General features: G+C 40.0%; 1 protein-coding gene across 1 annotated transcript; it reads right to left on the bottom strand.

Moving 5' to 3' along the window:
- Positions 1–4,694: 4,694 nt before the first annotated feature.
- Positions 4,695–22,996, bottom strand: gsk3ab (glycogen synthase kinase 3 alpha b). The gene is made up of 10 exons (XM_003450601.5): positions 22,623–22,996; positions 14,876–15,063; positions 14,681–14,764; positions 13,000–13,110; positions 9,671–9,801; positions 9,187–9,391; positions 8,014–8,109; positions 7,669–7,855; positions 7,475–7,552; positions 4,695–7,374 (listed from the first exon to the last, which is right to left on the bottom strand). The coding sequence occupies exons 1-10, from the start codon at positions 22,795–22,797 to the stop codon at positions 7,307–7,309; spliced, it is 1,323 nt and encodes a 440-aa protein (XP_003450649.1). The 5' UTR covers positions 22,798–22,996; the 3' UTR covers positions 4,695–7,306.
- Positions 22,997–23,032: the final 36 nt, after the last annotated feature.

The following is a 23,032-nucleotide window of genomic DNA, read 5'->3' as shown; positions in this document are numbered from 1 at the left end:
GGGTGTGCTCGAGTGGCTACAGGTTAATAGTCATGTAGCTAAAGGTAAATTGAGCTTGCACAGATGTCACTGAACCCTTTTCCCCCTGAGCACATTGAGGACTTCTCATTATCCACACTGACTTCAAATCAGGTGCAAACTGATTTTAAATGGCATTGATATAAACCGCTATGACATTTTCATTGATACCAAGATATAAGTGAAAGACCTGCATACCAGCAACTTACAACCACACATTTTCTGGAAAATGCAGTAGCAACAGAATTACAGGTGATCATTTTAATCTGTTCATCACTACACTCAGCGACAGGATGGGCTGGCATGAAATGCTGCATTTTCCATGTAGGTTTTCATGTTAGGACATAATAAAAACATAATAAAAATACATCTAGTCCCTGCGACGTCTTAAAATAAGGTAAACACAACCCAACCTGATCAACAACATGTGATATAATACCCTGTGATGTCTTTAATTCAGTAAAAACTCACACAAAATGAAGAAGCAGAGTGTGAAAAATTAAGTACGCTCCATGATTCACCAGGTTCTGTGTGACTTTATTAGTCTCTCACATCATTGTGAAGACACTTTGGCAGAGTCTTTTTTTACAGCGTTGCTTCAGTTCATTGAGGTTTGTGGATATTTGCTTATTCACTGCTCTATTAAGATCCTGCAGGTTGAGGCCTGGACTTTGACTGTTTTCTTTTTCAGCTGTTCTGCTGTAGATTTGCTGCTGTGTTTAGGATCGTTATCTGGTTGCATGACCCAATTTGGCCCAAGCCTTAGTTGTCGAACAGATGGCCTCACATTTGACTTCAGAATACTTTAGCTCGTGGTTGGTATGAGGTGTTTCGTCTCGCTTTTCAAAAAGGACACTTTTCTAAGGATCAGATTATTTGTATTATGACCTAATGCATAAAATATTAGAATTGAAACAGGTTGCATCCTTCAAATCTCAGGTAAGTAACGACACTACATGACAGGTTATTGTATTAAGGTCATGTTATTCAGTGCATGTTGTAATCAACTTTAGGGTTTCCACTGAATGTTTACAACAAATTATAATATATCTGATTTGGATACTTTTCTTGATTATGTTCTAACAGATGGATGAAGGCAAATTTATCTGTAAAGCCACCTTCAGCCACAAGCTATTTTAAATGCCTTCAAGTTAGATATAACAGGAAATAAGCATGTTGTAGAAGGAAGGGAAAGCTATGCTAGAAACAAAAAGGTATAATCATAATTTAAAAGTTAATAACCAAAAAACTAAGAGAGTACACATGTTATTGTGTTCAGTGCTGCTTGAACTACAATGTTGAGTTTTTTTAAAGAGAGAAAAAAATACATTTAGTTGTGATATGGGTGGGGTCATTTGTGATCCAGGATTACATGAGCTGCTGTGATATTTTTAATCATAAAACCACAAATTTGCCATGAATTCTTAACATTATAGGCTTTGATTTTAAGGTAAATTTCTACTTCTTCTCAGTACATTCGAATGTGTTGAAGTGAATCATGGCTAACAGACCTAGAACAAGATTCACAAGTATCCTGAACAACACAAGGTTTGACAACCGAACACCCAGAGCAGACAAACTTACAGCCTTCACGGATATTTGTACAATTTTTACGGACTAGTTACTGACCACTGTGTGGATGAACAGTTTGTAGCTTTCAGAGGCAACTGAAAGGCAGTACGTCCCTCCTACACCAGCAAAGTTTGACATAAAGATCTGCTGAAACCGTCATGTCAAAACTCCTTTATGCATAAAAATGAGTGAAAGCCATAATTATATTGGAACACTTTACAAATATCTGTCATAGATAAAGAAAACAGTTCAGGTACAGCAATGTTATGTCAGTCATGTTAGTCACTAAAATAACTTGGAGTCAACTTCTGGTGGCAGAAAAATCTATATCAACAAAAGTAATTCAGAATAGCTTTTTTGTGCAAAAGATGCCGACATAACTGCAACTTGCAGAGTGCGCTGATATTTTGTAAACTGAACTCTTTCCTCATCGGTTATCAGACAATTTGAATTCATCCTGAAAGTCAAACAAGACCTTCGCACGGCCGTACAAGGACAAAGTATTAATTAATGTTAGCTGAACCTGAGGGGCAGCCTTAAGGGAAGCCAAGAAAGTTTAGTACTGAGGAGCAAAGGTTGTCCAAGTGCTTATAAATATTTTCTAGTGAACACGGAGTAAGACAAAGGAACAAAGGACACCCTGAGACTTCATTAAATCCTCTCCATCTTTTACTTGTCTGAATGAAAAGTCTGAGTCGCTCTGAGGCAGCGGTGTGGGCTCTTGTTAAGACTCCATGAAGAAATTCAGCCGTGTTTGAGGTCCTTAAGGTCACAGAGTCGAATGAGACTTGAATTCAATGTGATGCTAGGTCATCTTGAAACAAGAAGCCAAAAGAGGGCCAACTAGGTAAAAGCAAGCCATCCCAGAAACCCCTCGTTCATGCGTGTGATACAGCCAGAGGAGCAGGTTTCATCAGTCAAGGTCAAAAACATTTTCAGTGACATTTGCGATAGCATGGTTTCCATAACAACAGTTCTGATTTCTTCATTATTCAAATGATCCTTTCCAGAGTTCGCTGATCCACACTGACTCTGCTGCAGGGCTTGATTTCATTAATCCTTTCATTAAAAAGGTTTCACACAAAGCAAAATCCAGAGACTCACACCTGAGGAGCAACTTTATAAGAATTACACATCAAAATGCATTAAATATGTTCTGCCTTACATTCAGTTCAGATCCACATCATCTGTATTAAAGTTAAATGAAAATGAACTAACTGTAGGACAAACCTGTTGAAGCTGTCACGATCACTGACTGGTCCCGGCGTTTTGAGTTGGAGTTCTTGTTCATTATTGGCGGTTCTCTGTTCTCAGTTTTTATTTTCAGTTATTATTTAGTATTTTGAGTCTTCAGCTCTGTTTGGTACTTATCAGAACACAGAGTTAGAAAGCTTCAAAGCCACACATCAAAGATAAGTATAGACCTTCCTACACATAATCAACCATGAAGCTGCACATTCATTCCAACACATGTAAAATATGACCCCCTAAATATGGGGGAAAGAATAAGGGAAAGCTGACCTATACAAACAGTCATTTAAAATAAATTAGTCATGGGACCTGATAGGCTGAGGAAGGTTGTTCCAAAGTTTAAGAGCTACAGCCTGAAAAGTGTGATCAGCTCTGGTTTTAAATCAATAGTGTGGCCCAATCAGGAGACCTGGATCAGATTATCTGAGCTGCTGTAAATCAGTAAATCACCCTCTCAGAGCTTACTGTAGATTGCCATTCAGATAATGAGACTGAATAATACGGAAGCTTTTTTTCTTTTCTTTTTTTTTAACTTGTACTAAGTCAAAATTCTTTTTTGAGTTTTTAAGTCAAACTTTTGAGGTAAGCTGAATTTCTTGTCCCAGTGGCAGAAACAAGCTTCCATATAGATAAATACATTTTTTTGGTTTTTTTGCTGCTGCAAACTATAAAACATTAAGGAACACTTTGAAAACACACTGAACCTCAGATACGGGGGAAAAAAAGCATCCTGGACCTTCCCAGCCTTTAAATGTTGGTTTATCAAAAAAATTACACACTTTAAAGACCTCTTAAGTTTTGGTGTCTAATTGCAGATCAAACAAATTTGAAAAATATTTCCAAGAACCTCAGAATGAGCTGATTTTTATTTATTTTTAATAATTACTTACTTTCCCTACCTGCATACTGTCAACATTATTCAAGTTAGAGGCCCTTCAAAGTACACCTAGGTGGACTGAACTTTGGTCCTCAGCAGTTCTGAGCCTTACAAATCTCACCTTCTGGCTGCGATTCATTGTGTTAAACATTCTTGAAAAACTTCACACACGACCTTAAGTCTAAATCTTGTTTTTTTTCCTGCTGATTTTTCTATAACCAGCTTCAAGCACTGATATCATGGGATATATAATACAGTGGAGAAACTTCAAAAGTGCATTTTGACTCAGATTTCAAGGTTCATATCACTATGTAGCATAAATGAATGATTAAAGTCATTTCATATGAAAGCTCTAATTTTTACCTCATTTCGATGACCGCTCACTTTCTGGTCGTGATTCTGTGTTAGATTCCCCCCCCCCAACTCTCTTACGTAGCTCATAACTGTGAAATGGACAAAACACTGGCATAATTTCACATGTTCTGCATGTCTTTTAATTCTTGTAACTGTGACTCCTGCATTCAGTGAAGGATTTGCCATCTTATGTTTAAACTTCCTTAAACAGACAACAAAAAGCAAAGAAAGCATCCTCTGATCCCGAGAGCCTCTGTGATCCACTGCTTCTGTGTGCTCTAGCTGTACGTTTATGATTTTTTTTTTCCAATATGGGAGGACGATTTAAAGGGAGAGAAGCTACAGTGGATGAACTGTGGGGTTGAGCCAAGGATCGGCATAAGATAAATAAAGTGTATATTGTGGCATGATGAAAGAATGAAAATATATAGAGTTGGACAACAGTTCCCCTTTAAAGTCTGTATGTCTGTTAATATTGTGTTTAGTGTTGCACTTTGACAATCATTTTTTTTAAAATTATTAAGTAAATTTCACAGCATTGTAAACTGTATAGTAATGCCAGTATGTCCTCTATCCTCCACATACAACTCAGCTACCCATTATAACTCAGTCATGACACAGGTACAGTTTCATCACTTTATTAATGAGTTTAATTATTTATACCAACAAACAAAAACTGTCTCTCTCCCCCCATCCCTCTCTCATTATCATCATCATCTCCTTTATCCAACTGTTCTGTTCCCATCTAGTATATTCCACCCTTGGACAAGGGGGGTGGTTTAAAGAGCAGGGTCACAACAGAGTGTGACAGATCCGAACGGGGAAAAACAGATATTAAAACAGCACATTTAGCCAGTTTTTCATTTAGGAAAAATACAGGTAATAATGTCCACGGTCTGCCAGCACGCATACAAACACACATACATTCCCTGCTGCTGTGCTCGAGAAACCAACCATCTGTGAAGCATGCACAGCGTACTAACAGGCCGAGCCCGTTACAGTCACACAACGCACAGAGAAATGAAAAAACAGGTGAGTCAGACAAAGGAGATGATAAATGCCAATGGACAAATTAATTTCCCCCCTTTCCTCCAGACTCACACACACATACACACTCACGCACACACACACACACACATGCATACACAGTGACCCGTGCTCCCTCCCAACACCACGACCCCACAGATCCAGAGGCTTGTAACATTCCCTTCACATTGAAGTTTAATGGAAAACTGGAGTTCCACCTGTTGGCGAGCAAGTGCACCTGCATTCATACGAGACCACGGATTGGACAGCGCGCTCCAACATCTGGATCCGAGTACAGTATCTTGGATGTGAAATTATTTTGCATGTGAAATTGCTAGACTAAAATGTGGAATTAAAAAAAGCAAACAAAACAAAACAAAACAAAAAAAAAATGAATCCCTCAATTTTACCCACCCATCAAAAAAAACAAAAAACCCCCACAACACAATAAATAAAACAGTTATGACAACATTTATGGGGGAAAAGGGGCCGTTCTGAAGAGAGAAGTGGAGGGAGAGAGAATAAAAATGAAACGTTTTGTTCTGTTTTCCCCTCGTGAACCAGGGACTGAAATGAAATCGTATTTACAGACTGCGACTGAGGATAATCACCCGGACGCTGCTGCGCCGGTCTACTAGAGGAGAAAAAAAAATTACAGGAACAACAATATAATAACAATAATAACAAAACAAAAAAAAAATAACAAAATAAAATAAAAGGTACTTGATATTTACAAGTTTAGCAGTGGGCCGGGGAAAAACAGAAGAAGAAAAGGGGGAAGCTGAAGGCAGAGGGATGACGACGAGGAGGGATGGAAGGGGGGAGGCTCCAAAAGCTGTTGGATTTCAGGGGTTCGAGCATAATTTCTGGTCAGATTATTACTGATATTAGTGGAAGTAAGACAGCGTGGTCGACATGGGCTGAACATGCGTGTTGGAAGAGAGGAAACTGGCCACGCCCACAGAGGACTGCCAACTGCGTGGATCATTCCCGACCATCACCGCAGGGCGCGGAGAACATGATATGAGCATCGCAGGTGGACTTGCTTTGGGAAGGGGCGAAGATGGTTTCAACACTCTGGCGACACACATAAAATGAATTCACAGTCATCCTCCAGCACAAACAATAAGCGGCGCCAGTGACGGTGTGAGCGGCGAAAACAGCATTCTTCAACATAATCGGGCTGATATGAACAGCAACATAATTCAAAACACGGCGAGGCACTGAGGCTACTCTGAGATGTAGCCAGAGCCCCCCACCAACATTTGCTTCCCTCTACTCCCTTTTGGAGATGTGCAATACTCACTTGAGAATTAACTTGAAACTCTTGGTTTCCAGCTTAAATGACGACATGAGCTTATACAGAAGAAACTGAAGATGTGCGCTCTGCTCGCACAAAACTCCCTCTCGTTCAAGCAAAAGGCAGTGCTGGAGCTAATACTCGAAAACAAACGGTAAACAGGGGCTGGGGAGCTCTTCTCTGTAATAAAAATCTAAAACCACCTCTTATCTAAAATGACACGGACAATCTTGAGCCAACACTGTATTCGCTGGGAGATTTTTTTTGTGTTTCAAATCATTCCTCTGGTGAATCTGTTCACCAGTGGGCTTTGTGAACTGACAACTTAAGTGGAAAGCGACAGACAGTCCACAGAGTTAGCTGTACAGTACAAGTGTGGCATTTTTGACGCCACAAAGGATGATTGTCTACCAGTCGGGCCTTATGCACTAACTAGCCAATCAGGATCCCAATCAATGGCATTGTGGCCACACATAAAATTCAAATAAAATGAACTAAAAAAGAAAAAAAGGGATAAAAGCCAACTGTTGATTATATTACAGATAATCCACATAATATATACAAGCCCCCTCCTCATCTCCTAAACATCCTACCCGACTGATGAGAAAGTTCTTATTCTAAGAGGTCAGACAGCAGCCAACCTGGACTTGGGCCTGCATCCTATAAATAGGCCCAAGCACAACTACCTAAATGTCCTCAACCCACAGCTGCAGGCGCTGCATTTTATTGAAAATGGTTAAATATTCAGGGGAAATAGCAGTGCTGAGTGTTTACGTGGGTGTATCTAGTTTTTTTCCTTGTATTTTAAGGGTTTGGAGCCAGGAGGAAGGTTGAGAGGGAGAGGAGCAGAGGAAAGTAAAAAGAACATGGGGAAGACAAAACAGAAAATATGACAGAGGGATGAATGCTCAGGTGCTGTTGTTGATGGAGCCAGGTGCTGAGCTGGGCTGGGGGGTACTGTCTGACACATTGCCCTCTGCAGGGGAAAAGAGGAAGCACAAGTTTTAACAATTACAGACACCAGTGCCTTTAAAAAAAAAATAAAAAATTTTTTTAGAGCCCATTTAGTAACGTACCGTGTGATGCAGGCGATGTCTGTGCACGAGCGTGAGGAGGAATGAGTGTGGAGTTCAACTGGGGCTGGATAGACAGCTCTGAGAGAACAGGGAAAAGAAAAAATGATTAATGACACTGATACAATATAATTAACAGCTGATAATCTGTGCAAGAAACAGACCGCAGGAAAAAAACAAAAAGAGGACATGCTGACCAACGGGACTGAAGTTGAATAGGGGCGGAAGTTCTCGCCCGCTGGGGAGGCGGGTGTTCGGCTGGCGCAGCTCATCGAAGAAGGGGTGCGCACATGCCTCCAGTGGAGACAGCCGGGTCACCGGCGTGTATTCCAGCAGTCGAGAGCAGAGGGAAATGGCCTCCGGTGGGGTACGAGGCTTAAACACCTGATAGGAGATAGAAAATGTAACCATGATCAGTGCTAGCATGAATTTGGATTTCATTAAAATCAGTTTTGTGTGACATTTCCTCTAAAGAGCAACAGTAACTGCATTCAGAGAGGTAAACCTCTCAACGTCAATATTGTCCAGTAATGGGAGCATACCTTTGTCCAGGGGTGTGCTTTGATCTGTGGGAACTTAAACTCTGTGTAGTTAGGGTTCATCTCCCGGATCTGCTCCCTTGTTGGTGTCCCCAAAACCTGCCAAACAGGAGTGAAATGTTAACATCAATTTACATTACATTATATAAATTAGTTTAAACTGTCTGATATGCACTAATGCAGAGGTCACAGATGAAACACACTGCATTGGTATCAAGTTAAATGGCAGTCAAGCCTCTTTGCAGACAACCTTGAGATTCCTTTGCATTATATTGCCTCTTATTAATTATTGATGGATTGTTTTGCTTTTCTTTTAGGATGCTGCAAGCTGTATCGAGATAATCTTTGGACTGGTTCTAGCCCTCAGGGTGTGTTTTGCAAATTTAATACCAGCTATCATCAAATATGGGTACACACCTAATGATTTTAAACATTAAAATAAACCCATCTCGATATGGTTGCGTTGGGGCCTGTCCAACAGTGAGACGAGAGAGTCTAAGGGGACAACAGCAATATAATCATGGTATGGAAACACAAGAAGGGAAGGGAATTGTTTGCTAGTAAATTGATCCAGTTGTTGTCTGAGGTGGATGAAAAATAAATAAATTGTACAGTGTACCCGGGAAGCCCAGATAGCTAAGTGTGGATAATGGACACATACTTCAACCCTGAGTGAACACACCTAAAAGTGCTTTGAAACACGGTATATATACAAAAATGTATGCATAAATAGTAATACTAATAGGAAAAAGATCCTGGTCTTTTCTTTGTTGAGTGGTATTAAACCAAAAGCACTTAGAGTCACAGGTCATAACAGAAAAGATCATTATCTGAGGTTTTCATATTCATGAATACGGCTCTGTGTTTGTTCACAATGTGCATCTGTGCATATTTATATTTTCTTCACTCAGGCATGATTTTAATATTTAAGTTGTTAAACACAACAAAATGAGAGGTAGCAGAGCATTACTTTAAATGCAGATTAAATTCAACATTTTCTAAGACAGAGCTGCTTTTGAAGGACCAAGTAAAAATAAAATGTTGTGCAGCCCTGACCTCGACCAAGCATGTTTTTTTCTCCATATTTCTTCAATATGCAGTTCCTTTATACACAATTCTACATTTACAATATTACACTGCCCAGCTGTACCACTGTTTACAGCACTCTTACTGTACCTTGATGATCTCTACTAGCTGGTCCACACCGCTGTCTCCGGGGAAGATGGGCTGACCCAGCAGCAGCTCGGCCAACACACAGCCGGCTGACCAGATGTCAATATTGGACGTGTAGTCGGTGGCACCAAATATGAGCTCTGGGGCACGATAGTACCGCGAGCAAATATAGGAAACATTCGGCTCCCCTCGAACTAGTTGCTTTGCACTGGAGGATTCAGAAAACAGACAGTTCAGGATGAGACTCGCAGTCTGTGTGAACCTTGGATTTGTCAGTGTGTTTGTTTTCACCAAACAGTAGCATGCAAGCAACCCAGACATAAAAAAGGCATGAGTGATCCACACAGGGAAAGTGGAGCCGGAGAAAGAGCGCTACACAAACAGACAGCAAACTAAATATCCACAATGAGACAGAAATGGTCACTACAATGCAAAAATGAAAAATGCAGACAGACAGATCTGCCTGCAGGCGGGAAATGTTACTGACCTGCCAAAGTCACAGAGTTTGAGGATGGCCGACTCTGGGTCCACCAGGAGGTTCTGAGGCTTTATGTCTCTGTGACACACGCCCTGGGAATGGATATAGGCCAGACTGCGGAACAGCTGATACATGTACACCTGAGGAGGAGACAGAGATGGTTGGCACGATGCCCAACACTGTTTAACAACTCAGACAAAAATCAAACACAAATCTCAAAAATAAGAGCAATTTAAGAACAAAAGCCATTTATATCTCACTGGAGACATCCTAGCTCCGAGCCACCATCAGGATTCCTGCACCGTTTTCATTTTTCATGTTTTAAGAACTTTTTTTAAGACCACATGAAATGCAATTCAATTTATTTTCAGGACAATATATAAGTTTGAAATTAAAAAAATACAGGCATGACTTATTAAATTAAATGAGATATGAACTGAAGAAGTGGAAGAAAATCTATAGATGAATAAAAATAATCAATAAATAATTCATTGTTTTCAGTTTAACAAGTTGTTGCTGCAGGACTGACGACAAAAAAAGAAAAGAATTATTAGCTTCTCTCACAGTGAACTTACACTGCAATTCCATGTTTTATTATAGGTGTGTTATTTCATCCCACAAAGGAGAAGACAGTATTCCTGTCTATCTGGAGAAAAGCGAATTTGGCCCATTTTAAGACATTTTAAGAGCAGCCAATTATTTTCACTGCATACATTCTTTTAAATAATAAACTGAAGCTTGAATCACTGTGACAATCCGGGACACCTCAGTATCACATGAAATTTAATGGCTTTGGTGAAGAAAAATAATGTGCTATAAAATCGGAGGAATTTTAAGTGCATGCTCTGCATTTAAAAGGATCAGAATGAGCCAAAAACTAAGGTGAGGATGAACCAACACAGTTTCACAGCAGCTTGCTAAAGAGCCATGACTTTAAATGTAGTGATATTTGATTTTCACATGACCCCATCATATCTACCGATTCATTTCCATGTACACAAAAGGATTACTTTCCACATTTAAAAGGGTGAAATAGTCCACATAGTGGTGGATGGTTAGTGATGGTGTCGCTTCCACCAGAGACCATAGTTCACTTCTTACAACAAGCAGAAGCTTATGCGTCAATTATGTTGTTTTAAATAAGTTACTTATTGCCAATAGCTAACCAGCTTGTTAGGTTTATATGCATTTAAAAACTACTCAGATTCAGACAGAGGTCATTGTTTCGGTTAAAACACGACAGTTGCCACTTTGTTCAAAGCTTGTTTTCTTGGTTGCCATGGAGACAAATCTGTGCTGATGAGCGTGGATGACAAGCGTGCTTCAGACAGGAAACATACTTCCCATTAGTCTCATAATTGTGCTGACTGTTGGAAAAAAAAACAGAAACCTGGACAGATTGTGTCCAAACAAATAGATCACTTTCTCATCAGCATTTCACGTTGTGCCCTGAGACCGGGCGGTGTGTATTGTGCTGCAAATTAAATGTTGTTAAACTTTTTGTAAAATGAATGATTTAATCTGGAGGCACAGTTGCTTCTGTACAGATGTTCACCATATGTTAGTCACATCAATGTGTGCCCCAATTCTGTTTTTGGGCACAATGTAAAGGGGTTTGTCGAAAGAAGCAGCTGTGTGTTTGTCTCATGCAGCCTGTGGCGGTGTGCTTCTATACCAAAATAACACAAGGGTGAAAAATGCTCCCTAAAGATCCTCGGCCAGCTCCTATTTGGCATCTGCCTACACACCCAAGGTCAATGATGTTGTTATGGAATGAGAAATTCACCACACAGTTAAGTGTGCGCCCATTAAATGTGCCTGTGACACACAGACAGTAAGCATCTTAATTCGTCATCATCTCCATTATCATCATTATTGCCCACATGATGCACTGACAGCAGGCTGGCCAGATTATAAAATGACTGCAGACAAGATGACTGAGGGATAAGAGATGATAGTTAAAAGGGGGGCAGAGAGAGGTAAGAGGAGGAGATGCAATGGCGAACATGACACCAAGGGGGACATGGAGGGGTGGAAAGACCCTGCATACAGTGATAGATGGTTAGAGAAAAAAAAAGAAAGAGTGACAGGGATCAGTATGCATCTCAAAGGCACAGGGGAGCAGCAGGCTGAGGTAGGGAAATGGGCCATGAGACAGCTATAATGTCCTCTGCTGCTTCGCACACAGTAAGCACACAAACACTCTCCAAAATGAGCACCCGAAACAGACAGCCAAGGAGACTGCAAACAAATCAATTCCCTTGGGACCATCCTTCCCCTTTTCTGCTTTCATAATCCTGAAACGGTGAGCTGCCTGTGTTTATTACATCCACAAGCAATTACTGAACTAAAATTTACTCCCAGTTTCCAACAGATTTTTTTTTTAAACTTCCAAAATAGTAGATGTAACTCAACTTTGAGATCCTAAGAATGACATATTTCGTTCTAAAAAATGCACAGTAACACTTAGCATAGAAATCAGTGATTTAGTACAAAGTGAAAAAAATTCTATATTTGTGTGTGTGTTGCAGAACTAAAGAACTAAACTATTTACAGTACTACAGTAAAAAACAAAACAAAGGTATCTGCCCAGCTTCTCAGGTAAAACAGACTTCATTTGGTGATGCTACAAATTTCAGTTGCACTTGGAAAAGTGTGAAACAGTTAAAATCCTGTATTAATGACATAATTTCCACATTTAAAGGACGACACATTAGCACCTGTTTTGGGGGGTTGCCATTTTCAAAAACTAATGGTGGCTACCAGTGATACCCCTCAGCCTCCCGGTAAATGCACCAATGGCTTAAATTTTAAAATCCTTAAAAATTTTCAAAAACTTGAGGTATTAAGGTCGCCAGGATTCTAATTTGTCTGAGATTTTGAAAAACTTACGTCCACTCATTCTCGTGTTCACAAGATTTTCCGAAAACTTTACCACTGACCTTGAATTCAAGGTCTCCAGGATTTATACTTGTCAGAGATTTTTAATAGATGCATCCATGGTATCAATTTGAAACTCTAACATCCCCTTGTTTACAAACTTCCGCTTGGTTGACAACGATACTCAGTAAAAACTCAGCTATTTGAAGATAAACAGACTAGTGTGAAAACATAACCTCTGCCATTTCACACAAGTGTGTCTGCGTTCACAAACAGACCTCACAATATGTCTCTATGGTTATAACGCCCTTTTTAATAAATAAAATATACAAGATTTAAACATGGCAGTAATAAATAAACCACTCACTTTTCAATGTGTACAGTGGCATGGTGATAGCAGTGACAGGGAAATGCTCATGTGAGCAGCAGTGTGTGTGTGTGTGTGTGCTTCTACCCACCTTAACATAGATGATGGGTATGGTGGTCTTGGCCTTATTGAAGTGCCGAGCCACCCTGTACACCGTCTCGGGGACGTAATCCAGCACCAGATTCAAATACACCTCATCTTTCTGGTAAAGAGGAACAAAAGCAAAGAGGATTGTGTGATTACTGGAGGAAAATTAACCGCTTCAAATCAAGTCCCAAAAGTGAAACCAGATCAAATGAATGTAATGAAACAGTGTATTGTGCATGGGGTGTAAAAAACCAAAAAGATATAGCTGATACAACCAGACAGTGGGGATACACTTCAGCAGAAGTCAATACAGCCAATGGCCCAGGGCTAGTAATAAGTATGTTGGACAAAGTGATTGACCGTCATTGTCCCAATGACAGTGTTTCCACCAACGACAGTTAAGTTTACCTGTGAAACAACCTGACGAAAGCTACCTTGAGCAACGAGCAATGTTTTCCTGCTATCAGTGGCGTATTTTCAAATTAAAAGCAGCATATGAGGCTGCAAAAATATAGAGGCTCTTCTTAGTGGGACTGCAAACACAGCATGAAGACAACGCTGGTTGTTGACTCAACAGTGTGAGAATGTCACTTGCATTTGTGACTAAAAATAGATGCAGGTGGATTGTAAAATGTATTTCAGAGTGAATAAAGACTTTTAGGAGATTCAGCCCAGAGAGCCTCTGGCCTTCTCGAAAAAATACACAGCAGTACCGACAACAACCCTTTCATACTTTGACCTGAAGCTGCAGTCACCACAAAAAAGAAAAAGCAGTAGCACTAATCCCTGTGGTCACAATCAAAACCTTAGACGCTAAAAAGTCAATAAAAGTCCCACAACCACCTGTTCAACAAGCTTCAACATGGGAGACTTTTTTTCAGCTGCTACCATCCAGCACTGTTTTCTTGCAACTAGCCACAAAGCCAATGAATTAAAAAGAGGTTAAAATAAGAGCCATCTGTATGCTGTCAAAGCTGCTAGTTACTGTGGAACAACTTTAAATTCTTTCTTTGTAGCAGTGGTACCTGCAGCACTCAGTGTGCCCAAGGAGGGCCAATGTGGGATGCTGACTTAAATGCTAAAACCAATGCACAATTATGAGTATGATCACAGTTTACTGCTTTCCTGCTGTAGATATTTCTAAAGTAAATTAAACTATAAATGCTGAATTCACACCAGCAAAGAGCTAATTTATTAACTTTTTACTTTCAGATTTGACATGATAGAGGCAGACTGAGTCATATGGTGACTCTACACTAGATTTGGCTAAAAACTAAAAGAACAGAATATCACTTAAGCATCCAGATCTGAGGAATTAAGGGACTGAAACATTTGTTCCCATAGCATCGGAAGATTAATTCACCAGTCAGTGTGTCACAAAGTCATCTGCTCAAGTATTATTTGCTCAAGTCTTCAGAGATTTAAAAAGCGTGCCAAGCATAGTCTGTGATTTCTCTTTACAACCACAATAATCTGAGTGATTCAAATAGAGAGCTCGGACCCCATCAACTCCAAGTACTCAACTATTCATTGTACAACAAAGACCAAGATCGGCTTGTCCAAAACATGTCTATGAATCATCACTGATGCATGCAAGATTAAATGCCAGGGTGTGGAAGTACAGTGCTTCATCTACTGAGTTTCTACAATATACAACGTAAAATGTCGGGTCAGTGCAAACACACCTTCTCTCCACTGGAGTAGAAGAAGTAACGTAGCCTGACAATGTTGCAGTGGTCCAATTTTCTCATAATTTGCAGCTCCCTATTCTGCAAAAGGAGAAGAGAGACACGAAGGAAAAGTGAGTGAACTGCACAAGGTGAAAAACCAGCATTTACTTCACTGTAATTATCTGTCCGGGTAAGCCTGTCTAAGCGTACCTTAAATCTCTTGTCTTGGAGAACTTTCTTAATTGCCACCATCTCCTGGGTGTCGATGAGGCGAGCCTGGTAGACCACTCCAAACGAGCCATTTCCTATAACCTTTATGTCTGTGTAGGACACTTCCTGTGGGCGATCAGGGCCCTGACCGGGTGTGGCTACCACCGTCGTCACTTTGCCACTGTCTCCTGTGGATGACAGAAGGGGAAAAAAAAAAACTTGTTAGAGATCCTGAAATTATTAAACAGACATTTGGCTTTACCTGACACTTACACATCTTAACGCTTAAATAATACTACTGAAATTAGATCAGAAATGATGTAAAAAGTATTTTTTTGTCATTGTTGTTATTTCGTACAGCCCGATCCGGCGGGGAGGTGTGGGAAGCCAGATCGGGCACCCCCCTTCCGGCTCTCCTCTCTGCTCTCTCCTATCTTGTCCCTTTTGTCTTACTTCTCTCTATCACCTTTTCTATCCCTTGTGAGGCTCCATAAATGCTAAAGACGTAAGTATTATTTCTCAGTTGCAGCGAATAGATAGGAGAAAATAAACCTTAGAAAACTAAACAGAAGAAAGAAGAAGAGAAATAACAATTTAACATAAACCAGTGACACACTCCGGGGCCTCTTTGGATGAGGGTGTCTAGTGATAACGGCCAAAACACCCGATGAATCCAAGGTCCACTACTGACGATTTGTTCCAAATCTTAATATGATAATCTAGATCAGATCTCTGATCCCCAAAAAATGGCAGATTAGCTTGGGTAAAAGACCGAAAGTTGAGGCAAACAACGATGTGTGCTGCTGGTAAAGTTTCTGGGCTGCCTTTCCTCATAACAGCCATCCCTCAAGATTCTCTCCATTTAAAGCAATGCAATATCAGGGACAATAACATCTAGTCCTTTTACCGAACATCCAGACATGCAAGTCGTGTGGCACAATCCTCCACCACCATCCCCTCTCTAAATGGCTTGTGACCCATGTGTCACCTCCTCAGGCACAATCCAGACTGATAATGAACGTCTTCTCACAACACTTTGAGGAAAACCAGCCTAAACCTTTTTCATACTGGACCCATGCATTAAAATGATCTATTTATTCAACACTGCTATCAATGATTAATCCGTTCTTGTCACACATACCTGAAACCTGAGGCCAAAACAGGTTTTCCAAAAAATATTACAGCTAAAAGCCAAATTTACTAATTACTGAATACATTAACCAATATAATGAATTCCCTGTAGTAATTCCCTGTAATTTCCCTGTAGCTGCTGCTTTACCTACACAATCTGGCTAAAGCAGGACAGTCAGGTTGGGAACTGTGCACCAAACTGAATATGGAAGTATCAATCACAGTTTCAGCTTTGCAGATTCAATTAGATCAATACCATATTTAAATAACAGGCATATGTCTGACAGAAAAGCAGATTTAATGAGGATAAAACAACATGGTAAAAATCACAGTTTATGCAACTCTTTTTTGTGTGTGTGTGTGTGTGTAAAACCACATTACCATCGTCTGGTAGAATTTAAAGCATCAACAGGTTTTTTTTCCAACCACCTTTAAACCACTGAAACAAATAAACAGAAGAACTTGCTAATAACTATCTGCCATTAGATTGGTAAAACGTGTGTGGGGCTGTGAGACTCTTGGAAAAAAAAATAGCAGAATAGTTTCCAATGAAAATAAAACAGCATGTGCTTGATCTTAGCAAAATATATAGTCTTGATTATTTAACGCAATTATTAATAAACTTCAACATTATGCAGTTACTAAATGTAACTTCAAATTTAATGCAATTTAAAATAAAAAAGTAAATAAAGAAATAGAGAAGTTTACGGACTGTTTGCGACTGTAAAGGCTGTCCTGTAAGGGCAGTAACCGCCCCTTGCCCGAATCTACTACAGCAGCAGTCCCCAACCTTTTTTGCGCCACGGACCGGTTTAATGTCAGACAATATTTTCACAGACCGGCCTTTAAAGTGTCACAGATAAATACAACAAAATAAAATGATACGACCATGACAAAAACTGTGGTATTTTGTAAATATAATAATAAATGTGAATTCACTGTGTAATTGTGTAACTTTATTAGCAGCGTCCTCCTGAAATGCGCCAACAACATAGAGAGTAACGGCCTCCTCTCTGCCCCTTAATGCTCTCTGGTCGCTATGGTAATGCGTAAATATTTCTTTCAAAATAAGACACACAACTACAACACGGGAAAAGACCCAGGGAAACCGAGTTAACGATAAAAACCGTGAAAAGCATAAATTTCACACCCGAGCCTCAACTCTCGCGGCCCGGTACCAAACGACTCACGGACCGGTACTGGTCCATGGCCCAGGGGTTCCTGTACTACAGGATGTCTGCAGGTACAGATGGGGCATATTGTATTTATTTTAAGACATTGCAGTCCATTCATAATGAGTCCTACTAATGGATAGTTATTAAATATGAATGCTTACCTTTGTACATTAAAATTATTAAGGCTATTATTAAGGTTTATAGTTTACTAGACCTTCCCACTTTAGATCAAACTGGACTGTATGTGTTCCCGACCGGTTGAGCAGTGATATTGTCAGGCTAATGTTCGACCTTGTGGAAATCAGGCAAAGTGAGAAGCTTAAGACCCAACAGTATCTGACACTTCTAGTTAGGGTCAAGTAGCTGCTCAGAGTTTTATGACTGTGCAAGTGTTGGTTCAAGAATTATTTGACAAATGGGCACCAGAAGCAACGACACTGGGAGGGGATGAAGAGCAGAGAAGAAGCCCATTGCCAAAAGGCTTGTCAGAGCCTGTGATAACATTGCATGGACAGTAGCACACCCAGAGGTGCTTCCATTTCCTGGGCTTGCTCACTTCGCCTGTCTCAACAGGACCCCTCCTGATCTCTGCTATGTCTTTGAGTTACAAAATGGAATCAGACAACGAAACATTTTATTTCTCCTGACTAGCCTAAGTGATTTGGCTTCATCAGCTGCCCTTCTGGCACATGCTTAGACAACAATCATTTAGTCAGATAGATTACCACCTCTGAATGATCAGTGCTGACCAAAGGCAAAAATGATACTTGCCCATTTCTAAAAGTTTCCAGTCAAAACTTTTTCAAGGTTAACAGTAAATAGAAGCCAGCAGCATATCCACATGATTGGCCTAGATCTGATCTCTACCCTCGAGTCAGCAGGAAATATTCAGCTTTGAGATCAGTCGCGGTGTGGTGTCTGCGCACTGCTGTACAGCTGCACATTACATTGCCCCTTTGTGTTTTATTTTAGCATCATTTTTACACCCTTAAAAAAAGAAAGAAAAAAAGTTAAGTCACAGGGGTGCACATTAAATATGGAGCAGCTGTGGCATGATAGGGTGTTGAATAATGAATACAAAGATGAGCAGTCTGCTCCTCTGCCAGTGAAGAGCTTTGGTTTCTAATAAGAGCAAAGGGACGAGCAAAGTGACTCTGATCACACCCCCACTTAATAAGCAATTACCTTTGAGCTTGTTTGTAAGTGTAAAAAAGCTCAAGCACACACTTAACTTGATAAAATAATTTGCGGTTGCTACTACTTGATCATTAGTGGTTTATTAGCACCCTCCATAAGCGTGTAAGTGGCAGAAAGAAATCGCACCAAAGCTACAGGTCCCTTTAATCCACTCATCTTTACATTTTCCTGAACGATGCTAATCATACTATATACAGTACAGGTTTTACTCATCAGAAAACTACACAGTACAACCATGATGGCTTTCAAACTGAATGTGGCACAGCCAGAAATGCTTCTCTCCATTTCCCATTTCTGACACATCAGATATCAGTCCGATACTGACTCAAAAATCTGGAATCTGCTATACTGTTCTGTTTACTTCACCACGTGACCGCAGCAGCACTTTAAAGGTGTTTAACACCTGTAACAGCTCCAGATTTCTGTTTTATGCTTGAGCCTTTTTTTTCCCCACTAAACGTCAACGCGGCTGAAAAGCTCAGATGAGCTGATGGTTTAACTTCTCTCTCACTCGTTATGTTCAGTCGTAGAGTCCTTGTTTGTTTTAGGAGAAAATAAACTACATGAATAATGCCAAAAAACCCACTTAATTTTTATTGATTGATATCATCCTCTATTATTCCACCAACACAAATCAAGTAAAATTATATTCTTGGATCTATTGATTTGTAACACTTTATTTTACAAAGAATGCTGTTTATGTTGAACCTGATGTCGCACACAAGCATAATTCCTTCTCTTCCACATAGAAAAATACTATTAGATCAGTACTCTCCGTCTGATCAGATAAATGAAGTCAAGGTATGTGTATAGTATTGTAAATGGAAAAAGATATCTGTCAGTGCTCAGTAATAACCTAACACAGAGCTCTACTACTGCTATATTTGAAGTCTGTATACCACACTGGGTGGAAACCATGAGCAATGGGTTACACCCAGAGATGCTGTGGAGTTCAGTGCTGACTCAGAGCTGCTGAAACACTGAACTTCATAATATCACAGATGAACAATGTTGTTAATGTGGATTTGTCATGTCTTGATGATACCAGTTTGCTTAATGAGGTTGGTGTGGCTGGACTGACATCACTCCATTTCCTCTCCTGACAGTATGTTATATCACTAATTATGAACGTGTCTGTGTGTGAGAGAGAGAGTGTTTGGGAAAATAGCTCAATTATTCTAAAAAACAGGCACTTTATAACAGAGAGGTATATTTTGAGGTTCTTGTCCAACTAAGAATTCAACATTAGCAACAGACACAAATAGAAAACAGTGATTCTACCTTAGGCACTAGGCTTTTTTGGTAGGAACAAAAATGTGACTGTTACACTATTAAAAACGGCTGTGCGTGTAATGAAAACTGGTACTGAGTCCTCAATCAGTTTGGTGTTCTTATTTATTTGCTCATGTCTTTGTCTATTTGTGTTTAGATTAGATCTAATTAATTTCGCACATTTTAGTTTTTTCCCTTCAGTTGCAGCTGGGCTCTGTTACCTCTGGCATCAGTCATCACAAAGTGTTTTTCAGTGGTCAATTAGTGCTTCTGATTGACTTTTTTTAAGGTTATACAACTGAAAAGGGGTTATAAGCAGTGATATAACTGCAGTCTGTTAATGCTCCTTACTAATCGAGAGCAAACGTTCCCTGACTGCTGGACTAAAAAACAAAAGATGTTGATCAAATGACTGTAAACTGGATGTATGGTCTGTAAAAAAAGCATCCGGATCAGTTGCAGAGCGTCAAAAAACGCTCTTCTGCTTTCCTGCACTTCTCTCCAAGGTCAGATACCCACCCTCTGTGTTCCCCAAATTTGTGAAACTGATGATCTGCCTCTCCCTGATAACATGCTCAGTGATCCCCTTTATCAAACAATACAGCAAGTGGCACATATTTACTTTCTGACAGCTTATTTTAAGAAATCTTTCTGAAAAACTATAATCCAGATTTGGAAAATGAAAAGTTATCTAAGAATAGTAAATTATAATATGCTTTTAAATTATTACTTAAGGAAAATCTGTTTTTTTCCCCTCCGTTTTACATTAACAATTGAACCTGGAGTTTTCTTGGTTATCCACAGTACATTTGGGTGTGAACTGAGCCAGGGTTAAGTTTGGATGAAAGACAAAAACATGGAGATGGTGAGCGAGCTTAGAGTCCATGTAGTTTAAACATTACACTGGGTTGGGTTTCTATGAGGTCCAGGTAGTGATTACAATATTAACTTCCAGCAGTTATGAAAACAAGATGTTCATGATAAAATTATTACTTGTTAAAATTCATTTTTGCTACAGGGATTTTGCTTTATCTTGCATTACAGACAAACCCCTTTCTTTTAGTACAGTGTGTTTTCACTTGTCTCTCAAAAAGCACAAACTCAGTCATAGTTCACTTCAGCCAAGATCATATAAAGACAGCCTTTGATGAGCATCTAGAAGAAGTAAAAGCTGTAAAATCCACATGGGTGAACCTACGAAGGAACCTTAATGGTAACGGTCTTTGTGTCTGGCCCTCACAGGCTCTCTCATCCAGTCTGCTTTTGGTGGCGTGCAACCGAGGCGTTCACTGGCTGTCGACTTTCTGTCATTCACTGCCTGGCCACCCATTCTCCTGTGAGCCTACTGCTGCCTGGGACTTTCATTAACTCCACTGAGGCTGCTTACTAGCAAGACGGGGGTTTATGGTCAAAACCCCCTGCTAATCTGGGTCTAGTGTCAGGTGACACTGCATCTTTCATTATGTTCACCACCTTTTATCCCTTGAATATATTTTTCTTCATTTGAACAAAGCTATAATTAAAGTTTAGGAAAAAGATTTAGCTACCACATGTTTGTAAAGTTTATGAATACTTGTGTCACTGAGATCAGAATTATTGAACAAAACAATCATGATTATTGTTTTTTGCAATAGTCATAATGTCTTATTTTTAAAATGGGAGCTTAATTAACTCAATCTTAAATCTATGTATATTAATAAAATGCTCAAAAGTATTAGGAACATTTATAAATTTCTTAACTATAGGCAGACCAGTCGTGTTTGTGTGTAGTCAGTCTCCCACCCCCAAAGGCTCAACTTGAGCCAGGAAAAACCCCTGAGGGGAAATTCATTAAACTGTGCCAAATAAGAAGGCAAGGGATGCAAAAGAAGAAGTTATCTGCAGTTGTGCTCATTGTTAAATGGATGAAGACTTGCTATAAGGAAATTTTTCTTTGCCCTCCCTCCGTTTCATCTGCTGTAATTATAGGTAACTGCTTACACTCAAAATTTAACACATGAGATGTGATGTTATTCTTTTCTGCCTCTTTCGTTTTATCCGTCTGCACACTTTAGTTTTAGCCAACTGCAACATGAGCATTTTCCAAGTTCCTGTCATCACACCTGGATGACTACCTGGAAGAAACTCCTGCTGGCAAACCAGGATGTCCAGAGCACCAGAAATGTTGGCAAAATGGTGAAGACAGTGACTATGTTCCAACTCCAAGCAAAAAAGTACACAGTTCATATACCCCACACTAAGCCAGAAGATTTTAAAGATGACCTGAAGTGGGGTTATTTTTCTAAAGTAACTGTCTAAATCCATGCATAGATGAGCCCCTGTTTGCTAAAGTGTAGGCATCCAGAAGGAGCACTTAGATAAGACAGGGTCAATATTTGCTGGTTAATGAGCAAACGTAACAGCTGATTGAAACTCAGTATTGTGAGATTTTCGCTGACGATTATCTCCATGCATTCAAGTTACCACAAAAGGTATCCGCTTACTCGTTACCAGTGTGTGGCAAAACATCAGCACAAGATCAGACACGACCGAGAACAACGATTAATAACCTATATAAGATGGTTTTCAATATGTTAGCAAGACCGCTAACTATTATATCTGATATTAATGACCAATATATTAGCGTATATGCTTAAAACAACGCTATTGTTGGGTTACAATGCACTAATAACAACTGATCGTTATTAAAAATATGACATGACGTTAGTTAAAGTCGAAATATCAGCGGCTTAGTTCTAAGCTTCCCTTCACAGCTAACTACAATGTTAGCAAGTCGATAAAAGCCCTCGATCGCAAGGCTCCTTTAATGAAAAACACAGCTAGCGTTGGCTACAAAGCTAACCAGCTAACAGATTTAGCTCCACGGCATTAAATAATTCCCGACACGTTTCTTTAAAAAAATAACCACCAGTCCAAGTCTTCGCCATAACGTGTAAACTGGGCACGTAGTAAAAATATAACATAATACTTACTAGGTAGCTTCAAATTCCCAAAGCCCGTCGAGCTGCCTCCACTGGCTTGCGAACCCCCGGACTTTCCTGTCGAGCTTCCGCCGGCTACCCCTGATCCGGCACCGGCCGCAGCAGATCCGGGACCTCCGGGAGGCTCAGCGAATGAGCTGGTCCTGGGCCGCCCGCTGCCGCTCATATTTATTTAAACTAAAGCCGGGGCTAGGTCGGACGTTATTAGCAGCCACGCCGGCAGATATTTAAGCTGTGTCTGTGTATTTTAATATACTATATAAATAAAAACTACACTTACAACGTTCACTGTAGGTTACCCGTCTCCCCCTTTCTTCCTCTGTAGAACAGTGATGATGGGGAGGGGGAGGGGGGACTGGGGAGTTGACGCACAACGACGTAAAGTTCGCAAGGCTTCATGG

This window comes from Oreochromis niloticus, linkage group LG11 (genome assembly GCF_001858045.2).
Source record: "Oreochromis niloticus isolate F11D_XX linkage group LG11, O_niloticus_UMD_NMBU, whole genome shotgun sequence".
In the NCBI taxonomy this organism is placed as follows: domain Eukaryota; kingdom Metazoa; phylum Chordata; class Actinopteri; order Cichliformes; family Cichlidae; genus Oreochromis; species Oreochromis niloticus.
This window is presented reverse-complemented; position numbering and strand designations above follow the sequence as displayed.